The 27,524-nt window shown below is 38.5% G+C and overlaps 2 protein-coding genes across 2 annotated transcripts in view; both read left to right on the top strand.

Annotated features, from left to right (window-relative positions):
* Positions 1–6,457: 6,457 nt before the first annotated feature.
* The window catches only part of LOC309841033 (olfactory receptor 8B8-like), a gene marked incomplete at both ends in the record, with an annotated part of 127,746 nt that continues 106,679 nt past the window's right edge, over positions 6,458–27,524 (top strand). Inside the window, 1 exon segment of the mRNA XM_082683841.1 lies at positions 6,458–6,553. Coding sequence (XP_082539967.1) covers positions 6,458–6,553 — 96 coding nt within the window.
* LOC309841019 (olfactory receptor 8B3-like) lies at positions 15,111–16,043 on the top strand (the record flags this gene model as incomplete). Its single annotated transcript, XM_082683824.1, has 1 exon — positions 15,111–16,043. The coding sequence occupies one exon, from the start codon at positions 15,111–15,113 to the stop codon at positions 16,041–16,043; it is 933 nt and encodes a 310-aa protein (XP_082539950.1).

Genomic DNA, 27,524 nt, shown 5'->3' with positions numbered 1-27,524 from the left:
TTTTATTTTATTTTAATTTTTTTTTTGATTTTAACTTTTTATTTATTTATTTATTTATTTATTTATTTATTTTTTTAATTTATTTTTTATTTTCAGCATAACAGTATTCATTATTTTTCACCACACCCAGTGCTCCATGCAATTCGTGCCCTTTATAATACCCACCACCTAGTACCCCAAACTCCCACCCCCCACCCCTTCAAAATCCTCAGATTGTTTTTCAGAGTCTATAGTCTCTCATGGTTCACCTTCCCTTCCAATTTCCCCCAACTCCCTTCTCCTCTCTAACTCCCCATGTCCTCCATGCTATTTGTTATGCTCCACAAATAAGTGAAACCATATGATAATTGACTCTCTCTGCTTGACTTATTTCACTCAGCATAATAATCTCTTCCAGTCCCGTCCATGATTTTATTTATTTGACAGACAGAAATCACAATTAGGCAGAGAGGCAGGCAGAGAGAAAGGAAGGGAAGCAGGCCCCCTGCTGAGCAGAGACAGCCTCCCCCCCCCACCATGCAGGGCTTGATTCCAGGACCTTGAGATCACCTGAGCTGAAGGCAGAGGCTTTAACCCACGGAGCCACATAGGCGCGTTCCTGGAGCTGTTTTTATAAGGCACAAATCACCCTCATGAGAACTCCATTGTCATGACCTAAGCACCTTCAAAAGGCCCCACATCCTGATATGTTTGCGGGTTAGGATTTCAACATTTGACCATAGCACTTTGTCTCACCAAGAAGATAATAAGGATTTAAAGTATATACTGTTTTCTATAATTTTCCTGTTTCTCAATGTTTTTCTCATTTGTATATTTAGAATGTCAGATATATTGGGAGGACAAGAAATACTTGTTGAATTGGATTATCTTGTTTGAATAACAACAATAATGTTTACTGCTAAATCAATAAATTATATTAATAAATATATAATGATATATTAATTAATAAAATTAATATAATATAATAGCAATAATAAATCAGAAAGAACTTTGGGGTATAATTTGTTTGTGGGAGTGGACTGTGGCAGTCATAAGGAGGTGCTGCTCAACTCTTCAAGAGAACCAGCTGTGGGAAGCATTGTTGACTGATGTCTATAGCTTATACTCCTTTGGATTCACTGTTGTGTTCAGGCAAAGTCCATGCTCACTCTGAGATGTCCCCAGCCAATGACTTAGTGTGATGGGTCATAGAGGGGCTGGCCAATAGCAGTGTAACATAGGTGTCTTCTGATAGGCATTCTTTGTTTAGGTACTTCCATTAATCCTAACAGAGACATTCTGGAAATGCACTGTAGTCTGAGATTTTCCTACCATGTCTTTCCTTCTCTCTCTTCTTTCTTAGGTGTCAGAGTTTGAACCCAGTTTGAAGATCTTTATCACTGACTCCCTCTCTCTCCCATTTTATCCTTCACAGCTATTTGTCACAATAAATGCCTTGGAGGTCTAATTATTTCTTGGCATCTTCTCCTTGGGGACCTCTAGATGACACAGAAGGTTTACACTAACTGATTTTAACACTTAAATTTAGGCTTTGATAATGAAGAAAGATCTGTTTTTTAAAAGATAGATAAATAAGTCATGGTACAGCACAGAAGGTTCAGAAAGAGATCCTTACTTATACAGTCAATTCATTTTTGAGCAGGCAACAGAGTAAATCCATAGGGATAGGAAAATATTTTAAGCAATTGATTCTGGAAATTCTGTTCTTGAGAAAACAATTAAGTGATCAATCTCTACCTCACACACCATAAACAATGATTAATTTTAAATGGATCAGACTATACATGTAAAGTTTAAACATAAATCTTCTAGAAAAAAACAGAAGAAAGTATATTGGTGTAGACATAGATTTCTTAGACATATTCTAGAAAGCACTAAACTCAAAAAAAAAACAAAGACAAAATAAATTTCATTAATATTAGAGCATCAGTTTACCAAAAAAATTCACAGGCAAGCCACAGATTTGAAGAAGATTTGCATACCTGTATCTGAGTCTCTGATAAAGGTGTTGTAACCATTACATATAACAAGTTAAAAATTAAAAGATACCTCAATAATAAAAGACCATTTCATAAATGGGCGAATTATTTGAAAGCCCAAAAGTCCCAAAGAAAGGCACACAAATGGCCAATAAACACATGAAAATGTGTTTAACTTTCTGCACCTCCTTAGATGCATAGTCAGTAGCTGGACAACACTCCCTGGGCAGCTGCACTGTCCTCCCTTGCTTCATTGCATGGTCTCTGCCCCTTGAGAGGCTCAAGCACTTATTGGCCTCCTCATTGGTCTCCCTCCATGTTGGACCCAGCACTGGGGGAACCTCTACTTCAGACGTCCAAGCACTTTCAAACCCTCCTTTCCTCCAAGCACTAATCCTAATTCAAACTGAGATTCTAGAATCTGATCATGCTTCCTCTTTCCATGTGTTCTACCAGTTATGAGTGTGGTAGCTATTTTATGTAGTTTAATAGTCTTTATATTTTTCAATGTTTTTGTCTTTCCTTTTTTTTTTTAAATTTATTTTTTATTTTCATCTTGCAATATCTGAATAAACCAATTCTTTGTTTTAAATATACTCCATAAGAAGCAAATATTATACCATTTGTTTTTCTGACTGTACCTTGCCTATTACAGGTAGCACATTTTATGTGATTTTGATGGATTGATTTGTTCACTTAGGAGACATTATCTTGCCTATCAGCACATTCCAAACCTTGACAGCAGTGATTTAGTCAGAAGTAGACATTTAACTTCTCTTTTCTACCATAACTGTTTTTTTTTAAACTTTTCTTTTCTCCCTAGAGTTACTGAGTTGGTAAGAGTAAATGTAGGGATTTTGATGGTTCTATTTTTGCTACATGGGGAGAACTCATATGAGATTAAAAGTGAATAGAACCATGAGAGACCATGGACTCTGAAAAACAACCTGAGGGTTTTGAAGGGGTGGGGGTTGGGAGGTTGGGGGAGCCAGGTGGTGAGTATTAGGGAGGGCACATATTGCATGGAGCACTGGGTGTGGTGCAAAAACAATGAATACTGTTACACTGAAAAGAAATAAAAAAAAAAAAACTGAATAGAACCAAGAAGAACAAAAAGTGGGAAGAGAGACATGAACATGAATAACTTAGTCCTATACAGCTATACAAGGAACCATGTACATCCTCAGCTTAGCAGCTTTACACACTTTTGTGGTATAGGCTGGTTTATCTAGACAGATCCAGCTTGAATTTCTGTCACTTAATTTGAAGGATTCCTAATGCACCTTCTACAAAATATTTCACGTATACCACACAATTCTGCATAGTGTAATGGTAAAAGAAATCAGTTCTGGGTTCATAGACACTTAAATATAAATGTTGCTCTGGCACTTGCTGTCTTGACCATGGAGCAGTCAATGAACCCCTTCCTGTCTGATTTAGAGGGTGGGCATGAGGAGGACATAAGGGAAGGTGAATAGAAAATCTAGCACAGTGACCAGCTAACAATAGCTAAGAGTGGTACAAATCTCAGTTTACTTGGCTATATTGAGAAATCATTGGGTCAAGACCTGTACCTCATTTTGTGTGTGTTCACTCTGTCTTATAGTCTAGATGCTCAAAAATTGTTCATTAAATGTAGTGAGTCAGGAAAATCTCTAAAGAGAGTCTATTTATGGAGTGTTAGCCCTCATGCACCATCTACTTTGGGTAGAATAAGACTCTCAGGACCTAGAATATTACATTCCAGACTCCAGGTTCCTCTGGACTTAGTATGCTTCTAGGTTTCATCCTAGAATTGCAGTGGAGGACTCTGGTTAAAGATGGAAGACTAAGATAAGCAACTTGTCTCTGTTTCTTCTCAAAACTCACCAACATGACAAAAAAGGGATTAAAAGTGGCATTAACTCACCTACTTTACTATTACAACGATGTAACAGTAGGAATTAGGAATAGAGAGCAAGAAGAGAGTGTACATGTTTGTACAGTGATGGTACAGGGTAGAAAAAGTTACAAATTCTCATTTTAGTAGGAGTACTGGTTAGAAACTATTAGAGTAATCTAAATTAGAGATGAAGAGAGAATATAGAAGCTGTGTAAGAAGGAAAGCCAAATATTTCAAGGAGTTGGATTCTCTGGGAATTGGAGACTGGATGAAGATGACCAGTGAGAGGAAGTTTAGTTTTTAAGATTAGTTTGTAGATTAGTTCCCTGGATGATGTAAAAAATGTGCTGACTTTAGTTTTGAACACTTTGAGCCTGAGGCACATAAGATAGACCTTTTTGAGAGGCATTTATGGAAGTCCACCTACATGTAGCTATGGATCTACATACGGATCTGCATTTCTCAAAATGAGTGATTTTACCACCTAAGGGATATATGCCAGTTTCTGGAGAACATTTTGATTGTCACACGTGGTGGTGGTGGATACTACTTGAATCTAATGGGTAGAGGCCAGGGATGTTTTCTTCTTAAGATACACAGGACAGCTTCACAATGAAGAATTATCTAGTCCCCCCCCCCCCAAAAAAAAGAGTTATCTAGTCCAAAATGTCAATAGTGCCAAGGTTGAAAAATCTTGATATAATGAATATGGTTTGGAAATAGGGGAGGGATACCAACACTTAGGCTCTTTTTATGTGTCGGGCATGTTTCCGATACTTTATATGATTTAACTCCTTTAATCCCCACAACAACCCTATGAATTTCTCCTTTAAAACTCATTTTGTATCTGTACATTGGTATTAGATAGATATGAAAATATACATACAAGGGCCAGAGAAGTTATATCACTGTCTTCAGTCTCACAATTAAGGATTTTCAAGTCCAGATTTGACTTGAGGGCCCACCCTCTCTCTCTTTCTTTATAAGTTTTTATTTATTTATTTATTTATTATTATTTTTTATTTTCAAATTTTTATTTAAACTTTATTGATTTCAGGAGTAGAATTCAGTGATTCATCACGTGCATACAACACTCTGAGCTCATCATATCAAAGTGCCCTCCTTAATACCCATCACCCATCAAGCTCAGCTCCAACACTCCCACTCTTCTTTATTTTTTTAAGATTTTATTTATTTATTTGAGAGAGAGAGAGTGAGAGAGAATATGAGAAGGGGAAAGGTCAGAGGGAGAGGCAGACTCCCTGTTGAGCAGGGAGCCCGACGTGGGACTCATCCTAAGACTCCAGGATCATGGCCCGAGTTATAGGCAGTTGCTTAACCAATTGAGCCACCCAGGCATTTGTAACACTCCCACTCTCTAACCACTTTGCTAAAACATCCCTTTATAGATGTGAAATCCACAAGCATGGACAATGCTAAAGCTATGATTTACTATTTTACTAACACAATCCCAGAGACTTCAGGTAAGTGCTAGAAATGGCAAGTGACTGTGCCCCAGACTTTCCTCTTAGAACTGTGCATAGGGGGTGCCTGGGTGGCTCAGTGGGTTAAAGCCCCTGCCTTTGGCTTAGGTCATGATCCCTGTGTCCTGGGATGGAGCCCCGCATCGGGCTCTCTGCTCTGCGGGGAGCCTGCTTCCTCCTCTCTCTCTGCCTGCCTCTCTGCCTAATTGTGATCTCTGTCTGTCAAATAAATAAAATCTTTAGAAAAAAAAAAAAAAAAGAACTGTGCATAGACTCCAGGGGGTGAAGAAGGAAGTGACTAAGGGAGGCACTCATTCCTCTGCACTGGGAATTAGGAATTCCTATTGTGAAATTATAAACTGAGCAAAACATTGAGTCTCAAAGGATCCAGTGTTGGGCCTGTAACACAGGATATGAATATGGGTTCAATAATTTCTACCCTCAGTGGACTCATTTAACTTGGAAGGAAACAATGAGGGAGAGAATAATTTTCTGTGCTACGAATCAATTTTCTTAGAACTACAGGTCATGGAATAGATTCCCATTGCAGTTACCTGATTGTTTTGGAGCTTATATAAGGTTGTTTTCCTCCTTTCAAGTGAAGAGGACTTCTGGGCAAATTCTCAAGTACAGATCATGGCCTGTTCTCCAGAATACCTCTTTTAGCATGAGGGCTGTGCTGATGTATACTGTCTCCTCTCTTGACAGAAACTTTGACACCCCAGGACCGTAGAGCAGAAGTGGCTTTAAGGCCTAGCCGAGTGAGGCCTCCAGGAAAAGGAAAATGAGGGTAACACTACCAATTTATTAATTTATTATTCTTGTCACCCGTAATCCTGAATGGAAACTGGGGAGAAGGGAAGAAAAGACATGCAGAGACATTGGAGGTCTTGAGATCAGTATTCTTTCTGCACAAACTGCATGAGTGGGAGTAAAAGAGAAAATGAGGAATCATTAGGAATAATCAGAAGTCTTATTCCTTGGATTCCTTGCATGACAACCCTGTACTTGTAAACCAGCAGATCAGTCTCTTCCTCTGGAGACAAAGAGTGAGGGTCCATTGTTAATGCTACCTTCTACCTCTGTTCCTGCAGATCATACCTGTGAAGTGAATGGCTGTGGAGAATGACTCCTCTGTAACTGAGTTTATCCTTATGGGATTAACAGACCAACCTGAACTCCAGCTACCTCTATTTTTTCTGTTTTTGGTGACCTATGTGGTTACTGTGGTAGACAATTTGAGCTTAATTAATTTAATTTACCTGAATTATCACCTTCACACTCCCATGTACTTTTTCCTCTTCAATCTGTCCTTTATTGATCTCTGTTATTCATTTGTCGTCACCCCCAAAATGCTGATAAGTTTTATTTCAGAGAAGAACATCATCTCCTTTACAGAATGCATGACTCAGCTATTTTTCTTCTGCTTTTTTGTCAACTCTGAGTGCTAAGTGTTGACAGCCATGGCCTATGATCGCTATGTGACCCTCTGTAAACTCCTGCTGTACACAGTTACCATGTCTTCTCAGGTCTGTTCTCTGCTGATATCTGGTTCATATGTGATGGGGTTTGCTGGTGCCATGGTCCACGGGAGATGCATGTTTAGGCTGATCTTTTGTGATTCCAAAATCATCAACCATTACATGTGTGAAATCTTCCCTCTCCTCCAGCTCTCCTGCAGCAACACCTATGCCAGTGAGCTTGTGATTTCTGTTATTGTGGGCACAGTTGTCATTATATCTAGCCTCATTATTGTATTTCTTATATTTTGATTCTTTCCAATATCATTCACATCTCTGCATCTCAGAGTTTGTCCAAAGCCTTTAGTGCCTGTGGCTCCCACCTAGTAACTGTTGGTCTGTTCTATGGATTTGGGTTGCTCACTTAGCGTCAAACCACCTTCCACTGGGTCTGTGGGCCAAGGGAAACTTTTCTCAGTGTTTTACACAAATGTGTTGCCTATGCTCAACCTTTTCATTTATAGTCTCAGGAACGAAGATATCAAACTTGCTCTGAGGAAAACCCTGAAGAGATTTTCAAACTGAGAAGAACCATCTATCTCTCCTTTGTTATGTCTTTTTCTCCACTTTCTGCTTTTCCTTATCCTCTTCTTCCTATTCTTTCTCCTTTTCCTTACCTTTCCAAAGTCTTTCTGGCAGGATTTATTTTTTATTTATTTTCAGCACATTTTATTTATTTTTTATTTATTTTCAGCACATTTTATTTATTTTTTTAAAATTTATTTTTTATTTATTTTCAGCATAACAGTATTCATTATCTTTCACCACACCCAGTGCTCCATGCAATCCATGCCCTCTATAATACCCACCACCTGGTTCCCCAACCTCCCACCCCCTGCCCCTTCAAAACCCTCAGATTGTTTTTCAGAGTCCATAGTCTGTCATGGTTCACCTCCCCTTCCAATTTCCCCTAACTCCCTTCTCTCTAACTCCCCATGTCCTCCATGCTATTTGTTATGCTCCACAAATAAGTGAAACCATATGATAATTGACTCTCTCTGCTTGACTTATTTCACTCAGCATAATCTCTTCCAGTCCCGTCCATGTTGCTACAAAAGTTGAGTATTCGTCCTTTCTGATGGAGGCATAATACTCCATAGAGTATATGGACCACATCTTCCTTATTCATTCATCCATTGAAGGGCATCTTGGTTCTGTCTACAGTCTGGCGACCGTGGCAGGATTTTTACTTTAATTTCTTTCTTCTCTTCTTACTTGGTTTAACATGTGGACCTATTGTTGGACATGAGGGTTATCCTCCATTCCAAGGTGAATCCAAACTGATCTTTATTCCACATATGAGTTGAAGACATTAGCATAACCTCCCCTATCTAAGGATAATACTACCTATTATTTTTTTTCTTGTCTCTTCCATCCAAGGTAAGCCATCAAGTAGCATGCTGCCTTACCAGTTCATTTCTTTCTTTGTTTCTTTGTTTCTTTCTTTCTTTTTTCTGCTTTATCTGAAACAATTACGCAGTGCACTTTCCTCTTTTGAGGGTTTTATTACTTATAATTGCATTAAAACAGAGAAGGTATGACAAAAATTGTGGACACAGTATAGTGGTAAAAAAAAAACTGCAGAAAATTTTAGGGTTCTTTCAATAATGGTTCTTGTTCTTGATTTTTAGTTCCATATAGGTAAAAGAAGTGAATACTCTGTTAAACCTAGCTTCTTTCTTTTATTCTTGAGAATGCTTGGGAATGAATGAGACACACTATTCCGCTCACCTTTTTCAATCCCCACTAATAATGAATACCACTCAGTAGTGGTGAACTGATATTTTGTCATAAGTAGAATTAAAATTGCTACCACTTGTCTATGTACCCATGGATTGTGATTGTGATTAAAAAATCACACAATAATATTCTTGACTACAGAATAGAGTGTCATGAGCAATGTCAAGATTCTTTGTTTGCCTGTGTTAACAGGGATTCCCTTTTGCAAAGGAAGACCTGTACCTGCTTTCAAAAGATGAACAAAAATATATGGCAAAAACCTCGTCCTGTTGGGGTTTTTTCTTTCACTATATAATTTGCCTCCTCCCTTTGGTCATATCAAATCTGTCACATTCTTTACAAATTATATTAAAAGATAAGTCTCTTTAACCTGTTCGTTGGAGGAGGAAATAATTATGGAACTTGCTCAAGATCACCCAGGCAATGATGCAGAGCCCAATATTTTAATTCATGTTCATCTCACAAAGAAATGGAAGAGATGAAAGGAGAATTGTGAATGAATAAGAGAACTTCTGGAGAGTTTTACCAGAACAAGTGTGAAAATGGTAATTTCCTGGGAATAATATCTTCAGCCAAGATGCCTGTCCAAAAGACATTATCTACAGGCTTTGATGCCCAACTAGAAAAATGAACCTGTCCCTGGAAAAGTTTGATTTTAAAGTAGGGGTAGGCAGGGTAAGTTACCAAGACATGAGTAAACATCTCTTGGTAACTTACCCTGCTTACCCCACTTGGGTATTATATGATCTCTCTGATATGAGGAAATTGAAAGTCAGGGTAGGGGGTCATGGGGGGTAGGGAGGGAAAAATGAAATAAGATGTGGTATGTTATTTCGATCAGTTTCATATGTTGAGCTACCCTTGCATTCCAGGAATAAGCTCACTTTTTATAATCCATTTAACATGCTACATAGTGAGGAAATGTTTCCTCACAATATATATATTGTGAGGAAAGGAAACATCTCTTGGTAACTCACCCTGCTTACCCCTACTTTAAAATCAATCTATCATCTATCTATCTATCTATAGGTGATCATTTCCTGGAATAGTAAGGCTGCAAAGTTTGGGAAATGTCACACTTTTCAGAATATTATGTACACTTTAACAAGCTTGTTAGATATTACGCTCTCAGTTGGAAAAAAGCAATGGAAAAGAGTTCTTTATAATTAATACAATGGTAAACAGAGCTCTACAAAATTTTATTTTGTGTGTTACACAGAGAATAAACTGTCTATATCATCCATCACTACTTTTAATTGATAAAAGGATATTGCAAGGCAAGTTTTTCAGAATGAAGCAACTATATCTACTAACTCTATCACATGGCTGTATCTTACATTTTTTTAAATTAACATATTATGTATTATTTGGCTTCAGGGGTACAAGTCTGTGAATCATAAGTCTTACACAATTCACAGCGCTCACCATAGCACATACGCTCCCCAATGTTCATAGCCCAGCCACCCTATTCCTCCCCCCCAACACCCCAACAACCCTCAGTTTTTTTTTTTTTTAAAGATTTTATTTATTTATTTGACAGACAGAGATCACAAGTAGGCAGAGAGGCAGGCAGAGAGAGAGGAGGAAGCAGGCTCCCTGCTGAGCAGAGAGCCCGATGCGGGGCTCGATCTCAGGACCCTGAGATCATGACCTGAGCCGAAGGCAGAGGCCTTAACCCTCTGAGCCACCCAGGCGCCCCTGATCGAAGTAACATACCACATAAATAAAATGAAGGAAACACACACACACACACACACACACACACACACACAATCATGCCAATTGATTAAGAAAAAGAGTTGGACCATATCGACATCCTTTCATGATCAAAATTTCAACAGGATAAGACTAGAAGGAAACTACCTCAAAAGAATAAAAGCTGTGCTTGAAATCTGGGAGCTCTTTCTCAAAGTTCAGGGTTAGGGGAAATACACTCACTCTCACAGTCTCTATTCAACACAGCACTAGAATTTCTAGTCAGGACATTAGGCAAGAATTAGAAATAAAGAAATTTCCAACTTGGAAAGGAAGAAGAAAAAACACCTCTCTTCTCAAGGGTTAGGATCTTATATGTAGAATATTCTAAAGAGTCAACAAAAATTAAGACCACAAAGGAACTTAGGAAAGTAGCAGGATACAAAGTCAACACACAAAGATTAGATGCCTTTAAATGAACACTAAAAATGAACAATCCTTAAGGGAAATTAAGAAAAAAACAGTTCCATTTACAGCAGCATCATATAGAATTAAATACTTAACCAAGGAGATAAAAGACTTGTAAAATGAAAGTGAAAAAACATTGCTGAAAGAAAATACAGAAGACATAAATAAATGGAAGCATACTCTATGATCATGGATTGGAAGACTTAACTACTGTTAAGATGTTGATACTACCCAGAGTGATCTACAGACTCAATACAATCCAAATCAAAATTCCAATGACTCAGCATAATCTTTTCCAGATTATGATGAGTGAAATAAGTCAAGCAGAGAGAGTCAACTATCATATGGTTTCACTTATCTGTGGAGCATAACAAATATCATGGAGGACAAGGGGTGTTAGAGAGGAGAAGGGAGTTGGGGGAAATTGGAAGGGGAGGTGAATCATGAGAGACTATGGACTCTGAAAAACAATCTGAGGGTTTGAAGTGGCGGGGGGGGGGGGAGGTTGGGGTACCAGGTGGTGGGTATTATAGAGGGCACAGATTGCATGGAGCACTGGGTGTGGTGAAAAAATAATGAATACTATTTTTCTGAAAATAAATAAAGTTAATAAAAAAAATTCCAATGGCTTCTTTTTTTGCAGAAATAGAAAAACCCATCCTAAAATTCATATGGAAAGACAAGGACCCTGAACAGCCAAAACAATCTTAAAAAGGAGAAAAACAGGAAGACTCATATTTCCTGGTTGCAAAACTTATAAAAGCTGCATTAATCAAAGGAGTATGGTATTGCACAAAGATAAACAGAGAAACCAATGGAAAACATGAGAAAACCACAATTAATTCTTGCATAAAATGGAAGTTTTTTTTTTTTTTTTTTGGATATGATACCATAACAAAGGCAACAGAAGCAAAGATACAGATAAGTGGGATTATGTCAAATAAAAATCTTCTTCAGAGCAAAAGAAAAAATCAGCAAAATGAAAGGACAACCTATGGAATGGGAGAAAATACTTGTAAACCATATATCTGTTAAAAAGTTATATCCAAAATAAACAAGGAACATCTAAAACTCAGTAATAATAATAACACAAAAGAAATGACTCTATGAAAAAGTGGGCAAAGGACCAGAATACACATTTCTCCAAAGAAAGCCCCTATGTGGCCAACAAGTATGTGAAAAGATGCTCAATATCACGAATCACCAGGGAAATGCAGGTGCAAACCACAGGGAGATACCACCGCATGTCTGATAGAATGGCTATTATCAAAAAGGTAATAGATAACAGGCATTGGTGAGTTTGCAGAGAAAAAGAAATCCTTGCACAGTGTTGGTCAAACTGTACAAGTTTCCTTTGTGTAAGAAGAATAAGTTCTGGAGATCTAATGTACACCAATGTCACTACAGTTAACAATATTGCATACTTTAAATTTGCTAAGAGAGCAGATCTGAAATGTTCACACTATAAAATAAAGGGTGAGCTTGATGAAGGGTATTAAGGAGGACCAGGATTGCACGGAGCACTGGGTGTTACATGCAAACAATGAATCATGGAACCCTACATCAAAAACGAATGATGTGGGCACCTGAGTGGCTCAGTTGTAAAGTGTCTGCCTTTGGCTCAGGTCATGATCCCAGAGTCCTGGGACTGAGGCCCACATCGGGCTCCCTGCTCTGCAGGAGGCCTGCTTCTCCCTCTCCCACTCTTCCTGCTTGTGTTTCCTCCCTCTCTGTATCTCTTTCTGTCAAATAAATAAATAAATAAATAAATAATCCTTAAAAAAACCCAAAACTGATGATATACTGTATGGTGACTAACAACACAATAAGAAAAAAAGAAAAAGGTAACTTGGTAAGGTGATAGATACTTTAACTTGATTGTGATAATCATTTGAAAATGTTTACAAATATAAAAATCAAGTCATGTATCTTAAATACATAAAATTATGTGGTGCCTGGATGGCTCAGTTAGTTAAGTAGCTGCCTTCAGCTCAAGTCATAATCTCAGGCTCCTGAGATCAAGCCCTGTGTCTTGCTCTGTGCTCAGTGGGGAGTCTGCTTCTCTCTCTCCTTCTACTGCTCCCCTGCTTGTGCTTTCTTTCTCACGCTCTCTCTCTGTCAAATATATATATACAAATATATATATATGCTTTTATTTTAAAATTATACCCTGTAAAGATGGAAAAGAAAAAAAGAACTTCAACTCAATTTCTTTTTTAGTTATACTGAGACTGAATCACAGTTCCAAGATTTACTTTCATGACAAAATTTCAGTTGCCCCAGATAATGGAGATTGATTGAAACTTCTTGAACTAGGGAATGACAGATCTGAGCTTTCAGAGCTCATTCTAGCAGCAGTTTAGATGGTAAAAAACGAGGGCATTTGTGGAAACGCTAGAAAATAAATAAGGAGCCACTACAGTTCAGTAGTAGAGTTAAAACATAAAAACTGCCTCAATTTTTGTGGTGGTTGAGGAAAGGGGTGGAGGTCATTGTGGTTGTAGACTCTGTTGCTTAGCATGTGGGATATGTGGAAATATTCTGAAGGTTTGCAACCAGAGAACCACATCATTTTAAAAAGTATTTATGGACTTCCTAGTATATACATTATGTACACTTAAGAAATAAATTGGATAAAAACGATGCTTATTTTTAAAGAACTTACAATTTATTGGAGCACACAACAATTAAAGGGGAAAATGTCCAGTGAATGGGGTGGTAGAGAATCTCTTGGAATTTATGAGAACCTGTATAAAGATAGCTAACATTAGTTGACTGTTTATCATGGGACAGGCACAGTTCTAACCATTTTACTTACCATCATCATAGCAATCAAATGAAAGTGGTACTGTTTTTACCATTCCTATTTTACAATGATAAATCAGAGGAAAAAAGAAATTAGGCAATTTGCCTGGGGTTTTATAAGTAATAGTGAAGGTAGGAGTCGTACGCACACTCCCTAACTCTGTAGCTCCTATTATTTTGTGTGTGTGTGTGATGAGAAGAAATGGATGACCTCTTATGGAAATATTACATAAAACACAGGAGAATTTTCAGGTACACATTTCCAACAGATGCTTAGGAGTAAAAACTTCAGAAGGAATATATGACATGGCACATTATTTTAGACATATCTCGGGAAAGAGACAATTGATGTGAGATGCTCCCTTTTGAAAAAGGAGGTTCTTTCAGATAAAGTAATAAAGAATCCTGGAGGCAGAACCCTTGCAGAAAATTTTCCATTTAGTATATTTGAAGAAAGAGGGAAATAAACAATATAGTAGAATTCCCTTCAGAGATGAAGATGACAGGGAGAAGGGAGTTCATTTTTGGCTTTGCCTTGGGAGATGGACAATCCCTAGAGTGATGAAAAACCTTGAGTAAATTTGGAGTCCCTAAGGAACTAAAGACAGATGGATGGTCTAGGGTGTGAATACAATCCTCTTATTTCCTTTTCCACAATGAATCTAATCCCAAGGGGAAGAGACTGAGCAAGCTTCTACTCTACTTATAAGCAGGTGCATTGTATCATTAAACTCACATTCAGTCATCTGTATTTTATCAAGTGGCAAATGATATAAAGACTATTTTCCATTGCTTCTTGAGAGAACTCAAAGTCATAATCAGAAATTATGACCTGCAGTTTGGAAAGGTTTCTGGGGGCATACCTGAATTAAGCGTATGTAACATCCTTTTAGAACAAAGGGACCAAAACCTTAGAACCTGAAATTGCCCCTCCAGGACTTCAGGGGTAAAGACAATGATAAGGGAGTACTGAGATATTGTGATCTAAGGAGGGCGAGTCTTGAATTTCATTTATAAATGTCCCTCTTGTTATGAGATAGAAATCCAGAGATCAATATTATGTAACTTTCTTTTTGTTTTTTTGCAGTTCTGAGATTCAAGTGAGGAGGAATTTGATCAAGGGGAAATCAGGGAATGTTCAGAGAGTTGAGGGATGCAGGGGTACAATATCTTTGTCAGTAAGTTCCCTCTCCGTGTATGGAACTCTCACTCTTCTGTATTTGTGGCTTTTATTCTGTGTCTCCCTTCTCCTTTTGTTTTTCCAGTGGTCATGTTTGTCTATGGTAGGACTAGACTTCCCTTTCTAGGCTAAATTGTGTAGTATTAGTTCTGTTTAGCTTATAAACCTCTAAAAAAGGGCAGAGTTAGTATCATGATAGAGGTAAAGGCAGAATTCCTGGGTCCAGATTTGGTTAGTCTCAGTCCTCAGATATTCCCAGTATATATTCCCTTTTGTAGGTCGAAATACTGTGAGAAGAGCTGGCTTTTTCTCTAATGTAATCCTGTTTCTCTATACTCACAGATCCCCTTGGAGAAGATGACTCCTACAAACTCCTCTTTTGTGACTGAATTCATCCTGGTAGGCTTAACAGACCTACCATATCTCCGGCTTCCCCTGTTTGGTTTCTTTCTACTCATGTATGTGGTCACTGTGTTGGGAAATTTGGGCTTGATAACTCTAATTAGGCTGAATTCACACCTCCACACCCCGATGTACTTTTTCCTTTTCAATTTGTCCTTCATAGACCTCTGTTATTCTTCTGTGTTTACACCCAAAATGCTGATTAACTTCACATCAAAGAGGAATATTATCTCCTACAGGGGATGCATGACCCAGCTTTACTTTTTCTGTTTCTTTGCTATTTCTGAATGTTATGTGCTGACATCAATGGCCTATGATCGCTATGTGGCCATCTGTAACCCACTGTTATATAATGTTGCCATGTCCCCCAAAGTGTGTTCCAGCCTTATGCTTGCTTCATATTTGATGGCATTTTCAGGTGCCACGGCTCACATAGGATGCATGCTGAGACTGACCTTCTGTGGTGCAAACACCGTCAACCATTATTATTGTGACATCCTTCCTCTACTCCAGCTCTCCTGCACCAGCACCTATGTGAATGAGCTGGTAGTTTTCATTGTGGTGGGCATAGATATCATTGTGCCCAGTGTCACCATCTTTGTCTCTTATGGTTTCATCCTGTCCAGCATCTTGTGCATCAGCTCCACTGAGGGCAGGTCCAAAGCCTTCAGCACGTGCAGCTCCCACATAGTTGTTGTTTCTCTCTATTTTGGATCTGGTGCATTTGTGTATCTTAAACCATCTTCTGTTGGGTCAATGGGTGAGGAAAAAATCTCTTCTGTCTTTTATACCAATGTGGCTCCCTTGATGAACCCCTTCATTTATAGCTTGAGAAACAAAGACATTAAACTTGCTCTGAGAAAAACCCGAAGTGGGAGAATGTTTTGATCATAATCACTGTATGTGGGTATAGTTATAGGAGTTACAGGACTGGTATGTTCGATTTCTTTTGTCAGAATAGTTTAGGTGGGAGTGTTCATATCCTGTATCTTTGTTATCACCATGATGGAAATTTGATTTTCCTGTCAGTTTATTTCTAATATTTTTTGGTAGGTAGAGTAACAAGTAGGGCTCCCCAATTCCCTCCTCTGCTTCAGGAATTCTGGGATGGAAACTGTGTAGAGGTGTGGAAAGTCTCAGTGTGTTAGGGCATGTACTCCCCACCATTAAGAGAGCCTCTTAATTCTTGTTCTGACTAAGTCTTTTGGTCCAGTAGAATCTTAATTCCTTGAGAGCCATATAGCCCATAAAGTTCACCAACATGTTGCTGTAGCCAAAGTCATTACCATACTAGAATATGAACTTGACTAAGTGGTCATTGAGGACAACCCCAGCTCCAGTGTGAAAGATGGAAGATTGGGTGTAATTTTTAAAGTTGCAAGTGACTATCTGATCCTCAGTGAAGCCCAGGAAGCTCTTGAGGGGGTCCTCTGATGACTACTTCACTGGCTTTTTGATGTCATAGTAGTTGACAGCTTTCTCCAGGTGGCAGCTCAGATCCACGACTTTACACGTTGGGGGCGGGGACATGCAAGGCGATGCCAGTGAGCTTCCTATTCAGCTCAAGGATGAAGATGCTGATATTCTTGGTCCCAGCTTCATGAAAGGCATAGACTTCTGCATTGGACTCCACAGCACACTAAACAGCAGCATCACCCCATTTGATGTAGGTGGGATCTTGGTCCTGGAAGACGAAGGTGGGCTTTGCATTGATGACAAGTTACATATTCTCTCCTTTACTGTGCCTTTGAGTTTGCCATGGATGGAATCATACTGGAACATGTAGGTCATGTAGTTGAGGTCAATGAAGATGTCCTTGACAGAAATAGCATTCACTTTCTCACAGTTAAAAGCAGCCTTGGTGACCAGGTGCCCAATACCACCAAATATACTTACTCCAACCTTTACCATCTTGTCTTTGGGATGGTGCTGTCACTGCACCAGAAGATGTGGCTGTGTGTCCAACAGGGAGGAGCACAGAGCCCAGTTTGTTTCCAATTTCTTGATAGAAGATCTTTCTTCCTCATCATTTTCACAATGTCTTTTTTTTTTTTTTTACCTCTTTAACCATTTACAAATAACATCAATGAATAAATTTATCTCTTTTTTATTGTTATGGATTTTTTTTTCTCCTGGAAAGGATAAATAGTTCTGTAAATGATCATGTAAGGTAACAGTATGGTGATCTTGTACCCATGGTGGGGGGTTCTTATACTGTGCTATTGGAATCAGAATCAGATATCTGTACTCCTGTCTATATACCTCCCTGGCCTCCAGTGTGTTTCCTTGAAATGTCATTGTTTCACAGAATCAGCAGGTTCCAAAAAATCCATAAAATATAATCTACTTTCCAACTAAATGCTACATGTTAAGCACCTTTTGGCAGAGATTTCATATTTACCATAGGACACATGAGTGATCCTCAATATGTATTTATTGCACAGATGTGATAGTGAAGCTGAGAAAAGTTAATGGATTTTGTCATATAGCTTATTAAGAGAACATCTAGATAAAGTGTAGCCTCCTGATTTTAAGTCTATTGCTCTTTCAAATATACTTTTTGTCTACTTCATTTTATTATTTTTATTTTTAGTTTATTTCAATAATCCTAAAAATGAGAACATTTTTTATTTTGAAAGTTGACTGTGCTTTGTTGGCTTACACATAAATATCCCTCAGGGTAATGGTTGCTTTAGGAAAATAATGTGATAGTTCTTTTTCTTATCTAAGAGAAGTCCTATTAGGCTAGTAGAGGGATGATTGACTGAAACAGTGAGCTTTTTGCAAATTAATTTAAAAAATATTTTAGAATGTTTTCAAGTACTAGTAATTAAGAGGCGAGGGAATGGGAGAGAAAGGAACCCAGCACCAGACGTTAGGCCAGGACCCAAAACCACATGGACAATAAAAAAATCTCTCTGTAGGAAAGGACTATGAGGTTTAAAACCACCTTTCATCTGACTTTGTCTCCTGCTCTCCAGAGTACTGCAGTTCCCTCAAACCCCGCCCCGTGTCTATACAGCTGTGATAAAACTTACAATGCACAATGATCCTGCATAAGGGGACAAAGGCCAAAAGGCCAAATTGGTCGCCACATTTATGAGGAAGCAGGAACACAGAGGACAGGAGCTTAAATAGTGTTTGGTATTTCAAAATTCAAGTCAAGTTTCATTCTTCTACATATAGCTGTCCAGTTTACACAGCACCATTTATTGAAGAGACTGTCTTTTTTCCACTGTATATTTATTCTTGTTTTGTTGAAGATTATTTGACCATAGAATTGAGGGTCCATATTTGGGCTTTCTACTCTGTTCCACTGGTCTATGTGTCTGTTTTTATGCCAGTACCATGCTGTCTTGGTGGTCACAGCTTTCTAGAAAAGCTTGAAATCAGATCACATGATGCCTCCAGTTTTATTTTTGTTTTTCAACATTTCCATAGCGATTCAGGGTCTCTTCTGATTCCATACAAATTTCTGGATTATTTGCTCCAGCTCTTTGAAGAATACTGGTGGAATTTTGATCGGAATGGCATTAAAAGTATAGATTGCTCTAGGCAGTATAGACATTTTAACAATGTTTATTCTTCCGATCCAAGAGCATGGAATGGTCTTCCACCTTTCTGTGTCTTCTTCAGTTTCTTTCATGAGTGTTCTTAGTTCCCAGGTATCTTATGGTTCTTGGTGCTATAGTAAATGGAATTGATTCTCTAATTTCCCTTTCTGTATTTTCATTATTAGTGTATAAGAAAGCCACTGATTTCTGTACATTGACTTTGTATTCTGCCACGTTGCTGAATTGTTGTATGAGTTCTAGTAGTTTGGGGGTGGAGTCTTTTGGGTTGTCCATATAGAGAATCATGTCATTTGCGAAGAGAGAAAGTTTGACTTCTTCATTGCCAAGTTGGATACATTTTATGTCCCTTTTTTGTCCGATTGCTGTTGCTAGGACTTCTAATACTATGTTGAACAAGAGTGGTGAGAGTGGGCATCCTTGTCTTGTTCCTGATCTCAATGGGAAGGCTGCAAGCTTTTTCTCATTGAGGATGATATTTGCTGTGGGTCTTTCATAGATAGATTTGATGAGGTTCAGGAATGTTCCCTCTATCCCTATACTTTGAAGCGTTTTAATCAGGAACGGATGCTGGATTTTGTCAAATGCTTTTTCTGCATCAATTGAGAGGACCATGTGGTTTTTCTCTCTTCTCTTATAATTCGTTCTATCACATTGATTGATTTGCGAATGTTGAACCATCCTTGTAGCCCAGGGATGAATCCCACCTGGTCATGCTGGATAATCTTTTAAATGTGCTGTTGGATCCTATTTGCTAGGATCTTGTTGAGAATCTTAGCATCCATATTCATCAGTGATATTGGTCTGAAATTCTCCTTTTTGGTAGGGTCTTTACCTGGTTTGGGGATCAGGGTAATGCTGGCTTCATAGAAACAGTCTGGAAGTTTTCCTTCTGCTTCAATTTTTTGAAACAGCTTCAGGAGAATAGGTGTTATTTCTTCTTTGAAAGTTTGGTAGAATTCCCCAGGGAATCCATCAGGTCCTGGGCTCTCTTTTTTTTTTTTTTTTTTTTAAGATTTTATTCATTTATTTGACAGACAGATCACAAGTAGGCAGAGAGGCCAGCAGAGAGAGAGGAGGAAGCAGGCTCCCTGCGGAGCAGAGAGCCTGATGTGGGGCTCGATACCAGGACCCTGAGATCATGACCCGAGGTGAAGGCAGAGGCTTTAACCCACTGAGCCACCCAGGCGCCCCTGGGCTCTTGTTTTTTGGGAGGTTTTTGATCACTGCTTCAATCTTGTTACTATATGTTGGTCAATCAGGTTGTCAATTTCTTCTCGTTACTAGATGTTGGTCAATCAGGTATTTCAATTTTGGGAGTTTATAGTTTTCCAGGAATGCATCCATTTCATCTAGGTTGCTTAGCTTATTGGCATATAACTGTTGATAATAACTTCTGATGATTGTTTCTACTTCCTTGGTGTTCGTTGTGATCTCTCCCTTTTCATTCACAATTTTATGAAATTGGGCTTTCTCTCTTTTCTTTTGGATTAGGGTGGCCAATGGTTTATCGATCTTACTGATTCTTTCAAAATCCAGCTTCTAGTTTCATTGATACGTTCTACTGTATCTCTGGTTTCTACCTCATTGATCTCTGCTCTAATCTTATTTCCCTTCTTATGTGTGGAGTTGATTTGATTTGTTGATTCTTCAGTTCTTTAAGATGTAGAGACAGCTGGTGTGTTCTGGATTTTTAATTTTTTTGAGAGTAGCTTGGATGGCTATGTATTTCCCCCTTAGGACCGCCTTTGCTGTATCAAGTCAAGATGAAGGGATTTAGAAAGCAAATGATGGAGAAAAGACATCTCTTTTTGTGACTCTTCCTTCCTAGAAGGCTCTAGAAATAGTATGGAGACCACAGGATTTCTCTGGGTAAGATAAAAGCACAAGGCATTTCCTATTTAAACCAGGTGATGGGTATTAAGGAGGGCCCGTGTTGTGATGTGAGCACTGGGTGTTATATGCAAATAATGAAACATTGCACACTGCATCAGATTCTAATGATGTACTATATGGTGGTTACATGAATACAATAAAAAAATAAACAGGTAATGCAGCAGGGCTGGAGGACCTGGAAACAGCTAAATCACTCCTGTGTTTTAACTTCTGTGTGCTACTCCTCTATGGATTTTACATTACAAAACCTCCATATAGCACCTAGGAGAGCAATGAAAACGTGAAAGAAACATTTGGTGGATAAGCCAAATTGTGACAGATTCCTTTCTTTTTTTTAAAATTAAATTTATTTATTTTTAGCATAACAGTATTCATTATCTTTCACCACACCCAGTGCTCCATGCAATCCATGTCCTCTATAATACCCACCACATGGTACCCCAACCTCCCACCCCCCGGCCATTTCTAACCCCTCAGGTTGTTTTTCAGAGTCCATAGTCTCTCCTGGTTCACCTCTCCTTCCAATTTCCCCCAACTCCCTTCTCCTCTCTAAGTCCCCATGTCCTCCATGCTATTTGTTATGCTCCACAAATAAGTGAAACCGTATGATAATGACTCTCTCTGCTTGACTGATTTCACTCAGCATAATCTCTTCCAGTCCCGTCCATGTTGCTACAAAAGTTGGGTATTCATCCTTTCTGATGGAGGCATGATACTCCATAGTGTATATGGACTACATTTTCCTTATCCCTTCATCCTTTGAAGGACATCTTGGTTCTTTCCACAGTTTGGCAACCATGGCCATTGCTGCTATAAACATTGGGGTACAGATGGCCCTTCTTTTCACTACATCTGTATCTTTGGGGTAAATACCCAGGAGTGCAATTGCAGGGTCATAGGGAAGCTCTATTTTTAATTTCTTGAGGAATCTCCACACTGTTCTCCAAAGAGGCTGCACCAACTTGCATTCCCACCAACAGTATAAGAGGGTTCCCCTTTCTCCACATCCCCTCCAACATATCTTATTTCCTGTCTTGTTAATTTTGGCCATTATAACTGGTGTGTGGTGATATCTCAATGTGGTTTTAATTTGAATCTCCCTGAGAGCTAGTGATGATGAGCATTTTTTCATGTGTCTGATAGCCATTTGTATGTCTTCGTTGGAGAAGTCTCTGTTCATATCTTCTGCCCCCCCCCTTTTTTTTTATATGGTTGCCTGTTTTGTGTGTGTTGAGTTTGAGGAGTTCATTATAGGTCTTGGATATCAACCTTTTGTCTGCACTGTCATTTGCAAATGTCTTCTCCCATTCCGTGGGTGCCTCTTTGTTTTTTTGACTGTTTCCTTTGCTGTGCAGAAGCTTTTGATTTTGATGAAGTACCAAAAGTTCATTTTCAACAGTTATATGCCAATAAGCTAAGCAACCTAGATGAAATGGATGCATTCCTGGTAAACTATAAACTCCCAAAATTGAACCAGGAAGAAATCGACAACCTGAATAGACCGATATCTAGTAACGAGATTGAAGCAGTGATCAAAAACCTCCCAAAAAACAGGAGTCCTGGACCTGATGGATTCCCTGGGGAATTCTACCAAACTTTCAAAGAAGAAATAACACCTATTCTCCTGAAGCTGTTTCAAAAAATTGAAGCAGAAGGAAAACTTCCAGACTGTTTCTATGAAGCCAGCATTACCCTGATCCCCAAACCAGGCAAAGACCCTACCAAAACGGAGATTTTCAGAGCAATATCACTGATGAATATGGATGCTAAGATTCTCAACAAGATCCTAGCAAATAGGATCCAACAGCACATTTAAAAGATTATCCAGCATGACCAGGTGGGATTCATCCCTGGGCTACAAGGATGGTTCAACATTTGCAAATCAATCAATGTGATAGAACGAATTATAAGAGAAGAGAGAAAAACCACATGGTCCTCTCAATTGATGCAGAAAAAGCATTTGACAAAATCCAGCATCCGTTCCTGATTAAAACGCTTCAAAGTATAGGGATAGAGGGAACATTCCTGAACCTCATCAAATCTATCTATGAAAGACCCACAGCAAATATCATCCTCAATGAGAAAAAGCTTGCAGCCTTCCCGTTGAGATCAGGAACAAGACAAGGATGCCCACTCTCACCACTCTTGTTCAACATAGTATTCGAAGTCCTAGCAACAGCAATCTGACAACAAAGAGAAATAGAATGTATCCAACTTGGCAATGAAGAGCTCAAACTCTCTGTCTTTGCAGATGACATGATTCTTTATATGGACAACCCAAAAGACTCCACCCCCAAACTACTAGAACTCATACAGCAACGTGGCAGGATACAAAGTCAATGTGCAGAAACCAGTGGTTTTCTTATACACTAACGATGAAAATACATAAAGGGAAATTAGAGAATCGATTCCATTTACTATAGCACCAAGGACCATACGATATCTGGGAATAAACCTAACCAGAGAGGTAAAGGATCTGTACTTGAGAAACTACAGAACACTCATGAAGGAAATTGAAGAAGACACAGAAAGATGGAAGACCATTCCATGCTCTTGGATCGGAAAAATAAACATTGTTAAAATGTCTATACTGCCTAAAGCAATCTATACTTTTAATGCCATTCCGATCAAAATTCCACCAGTATTCTTCAAAGAGCTGGAGCAAATAATCCAGAAATTTGTATAGAATCAGAAGAGACTCCAAATTGCTAAGGAAATGCTGAAAAACAAAAATAAAACTGGAGGCATCACGGGACCTGATTTCAAGCTTTTCTAGAAAGCTGTGGTCACCAACACAGGATGGTACTGGTATAAAAACAGACACATAGACCAGTGGAACAGAGTAGAGAGCCCAGATATGGACCCTCAACTCTATGGTCAATTAATCTTCGACAAAACAAGAAAAAATATACAGTGGAAAAAAGACAGTCTCTTCAATAAATGGTGCTGTGTAAACTGGACAGCTATATGTAGAAGAATGAAACTCGACCATTCTCTTACGCCGTACACAAAGGTAAACTCAAAACGGATAAAAGACCTCAACGTGAGACAGGAATCCATCAGAATCCTAGAGGAGAACATAGGCAGTAATCTCTTCGATATCAGCCACAGCAACTTCTTTCATGATATGTCTCCAAAGGAAAAGGAAACAAAAGCGAAAATAAACTTTTGGGACTTCATCAAAATTTCCTTTCTTCAGTAAGGTGTTGGATCATTTTTCTTTTGCAAAACACAAAAAGATGACTACTCTAAAAGTCCTTAATCCTAAACTATTGGTTTCCTAACTAGAATATAAATAAAAACTTGAAACAAGGAAAAAAGTTTAATAATTATGATTTAAATATTTCTTTTTTTACTTTTTGTTTTATTATTCTTTTTTTAATTTTCTTTTTTTTTTCAGTGATCCAAGATTCCCTGAATATGTCTAAGATAACTTTAATAATACTTAGTATTTTACCACTTTTCTGATTTCCACTCAAGATTTAGCTTTTGTGAAATTGAGCATAACTGGTTTGTTGTCTTGTTTGTGTTTTAGATGCTTGACTTATTTATTATTTATTTTAAAAATTAATTTTTAATTGAAGTACAGTAGACATACAATATTCTTTTTTTAAAAAAAATTTATTTTTTTATAAACATATAATGAATTATTAGCCCCAGTGGTACAGATCTGTGAATCGCCAGGTTTTTTCTTTTTTTTTTTTAATTTCTTTTCAGGGTAAACAGAATTCATTGTTTATGCCCCACACCCAGTGCTCCATGCTATATGTGCCTTCCATAATACCCATCACCTGGGTCCCCCAACCTCCCACTAGCTGCCCCTTCAAAACCCTCAGATTGGTTTTCAGAGTCTATAGTCTCTCATGGTTCATCACCCCTTTCAATTTCCCTCAACTCCTTTCTCCTCTCCATCTCCCTATGTCCTCCATGTTATTTGTTATGCTCTACAAATAAGTGAAACCATATGATAATTGAGTCTCTCTGCTTCACTTATTTCACCCAGCATAATCTCTTCCAGTCCATGTTGATGCAAAAGTTGGGTATTCATCCTTTCTGATGGAGGCATAATACTCCATAGTGTATATGGACCACATCTTCCTTATCCATTTATCCGTTGAAGGGCATCTTGTTTTTTACCACAGTCTGGCGACCCTGGCCATTGCTGCTATGAACATTGGGGTAAAGATGGCCCTTCTTTTCACTACATTTCTATCTTTGGGGTAAATACCCAGTAGTGCAATTGCAGGGTCATAGGGAAGCTCTATTTTTAATTTCTTAAGGAATCTCCACACTGTTCTCCAAAGTGGCTGCACCAACTTTCATTCCCACCAACAGTGTAAGAGGGTTCCCCTTTCTCCACATCCTCTCCAACACATGTTGTATCCTGTCTTGCTAATTTTGGCCATTTTAACTGGTGTAAGGTGGTATCTCAATGTGGTTTTAACTTGAATCTCCGTGATGGCTAGTGATGATGAGTATTTTTTTCATGTCTCTGATAGCCATTTGTATGTCTTCATTGGAGAAGTGTCTTTTCATGTCGCCTGCCCATTTTTTGACATGATTATCTGTTTTGTGTGCGTTGAATTTGAGAAGCTCTTTATAGATCCTGGATATCAGTCTTTTGTCTGTATTGTCATTTGCAAATATCTTCTCCCATTCCGTGGGTTGCCTCTTTGTTTTCTTGACTGTTTCCTTTGCTGTGCAGAAGCTTTGGATCTTGATGAAGTCCCAAAAGTTCATTTTCACTTTTGTTTCCTTTGCCTTTAGAGACATATCTTGAAAGAAGTTGCTGTGGCTGTTATCGAAAAGGTTACTGCCTGTATTCTCTTTTAGGATTCTGATGGATTCCTGTCTCATGCTGAGGTCTTTTATCCATTTCGAGTTTATCTTTGTTTACGGTGTAAGAGAATGTTTGAGTTTCATTCTTCTACATGTAGCTGTCCAATTTTCCCAGCACCATTTATTGAAGAGACTGTCTTTTTTCCACTGTATATTTTTTTCTGCTTTGTCGAAGATTATTTGACCATAGAGTTGAGGGTCCATATCTGGGCTCTCTACTCCATTCAACTGGTCTTGAGATTATTTCCTGCATATTCTCAGAACACAATACTTTGAAACTGGAGCTCAATCACAAGGAAAAGGTCCAAAGGAACTCAAACACCTGGAAGCTAAAGACCACCTCGCTTAAGATGCTTGGATCAACCAGGAGATCAAAGAAGAACTGAAACAATTCATGGAAACCAATGACAATGAAGACACTTCAGTCCAAAACCTATGGGATACAGCAAAGGCGGTCCTAAGGGGGAAATACATAGCCATCCAAGCCTCCCTCACAAAAATTGAAAAATCCAGAATACACCAGCTGTCTATACACCTTAAAGAACTGGAGAATCAACAACAAATTAAGCCAACTCCACACACAATAAGGGAAATAAGATTAGAGCAGAGATCAATGAGATAGAAACTGGAGATACAGTAGAACATATCAATGAGACCAGAAGGTGATTTTTTGAAAGAATCAATAAGATCAATAAACCATTGGCCACACTAATTCAAAAGAAAAGAGAAAAGGCCCACATTAATAAAATTATGAATGAAAAGGGAGAGATCACAACTAACACCCAGGAAATAGAGACAATCATCAGAAGTTATTATCAACAGTTATATGTGAATTGCCAGGTTTATACACTTTGCAGCACTCACCATAGCACATACCCTCCCCAATGTCCATAACCGCACCACCTTCTCCTGACCCCTCTCCCCCCAGCAACCTTCAGTTTGTTTTGTGAGATTAAGAGTCTCTCATGGTTTGTCTCCCTCCCGATCCCATCTTGTTTCACTTATTCTTTTCCTATCCCCCAAACCTCTCACGCTGCATCTCCACTTCCTCATATATTCTATGAGTTTCACATGTACAACATAGTGATCTGACAATATATACACAACCAAATGCTCACCATGAAAAATGTAGTTACAATCTGTCATCACAGAGTTATTGACTTATTCTTTTAATGACCTGCCACATCACATCCCCAGACCTCCATATCAACATGTGTGATTTTCATTTGACAAGTTCTATTTATACAAAATAGTGATCTGAATGGGCACATGCACCCAAATGTTTATAGCAATAATGTCCACAATAGCCAAACTATGGAAAGAACCTAAATGTCCATCAACAGATGATGGATAAAGAAGATGTGGTATATATACACAATGGAATACTATGCAGCCATCAAAAGAAATGAAATCTTGCCATTTGCGACAACATGGATGGAACTAGAGCGTATCATGCTTAGCGAAATAAGTCAAGCGGAGAAAGACAACTATCATATGATCTCCCTGATATGAGGAAGTGGTGATGCAACATGGGGGCTTAAGTGGGTAGGAGGAGAATCAATAAAACAAGATGGGATTGGGAGGGAGACAAACCATAAGTGACTCTTAATCTCACAAAACAAACTAAGGGTTGCTGGGGGAAGGGGGGTTGGGAGAAGGGGGGTGGGGTTATGGACATTGGGGAGGGTGTGTGCTTAGGTGAGTGCTGTGAAGTGTGTAAACCTGGCGATTCACAGACCTGTACCCCTGGGGATAAAATTATATGTTTATAAAAAATAAAAAATTTTTAAAAAATTAGGAGTCCAGCAATTAAAAGGAGTTTACATGAAACAAATTCAGAATGTAATCAGCTTTTCTTCTGGTCCTGAAGTAGGAGGATCACTTTTTTTGTTGTTGTTATTGACCAGAAAGTCAATAGTTTGGTTCCATAGTTTGGCTATTGTGGACATTGCTGCTATAAACATTCGGTGCACGTGCCCCTTTGGATCACTACGTTTGTATCTTTAGGGTAAATACCCAGTAGTGCAATTGCTGGGTCATAGGGCAGTTCTATTTTCAACAT

This window comes from Mustela nivalis (genome assembly GCF_964662115.1).
Source record: "Mustela nivalis genome assembly, chromosome: 9".
Lineage (NCBI taxonomy): Eukaryota > Metazoa > Chordata > Mammalia > Carnivora > Mustelidae > Mustela > Mustela nivalis.
This window is presented reverse-complemented; position numbering and strand designations above follow the sequence as displayed.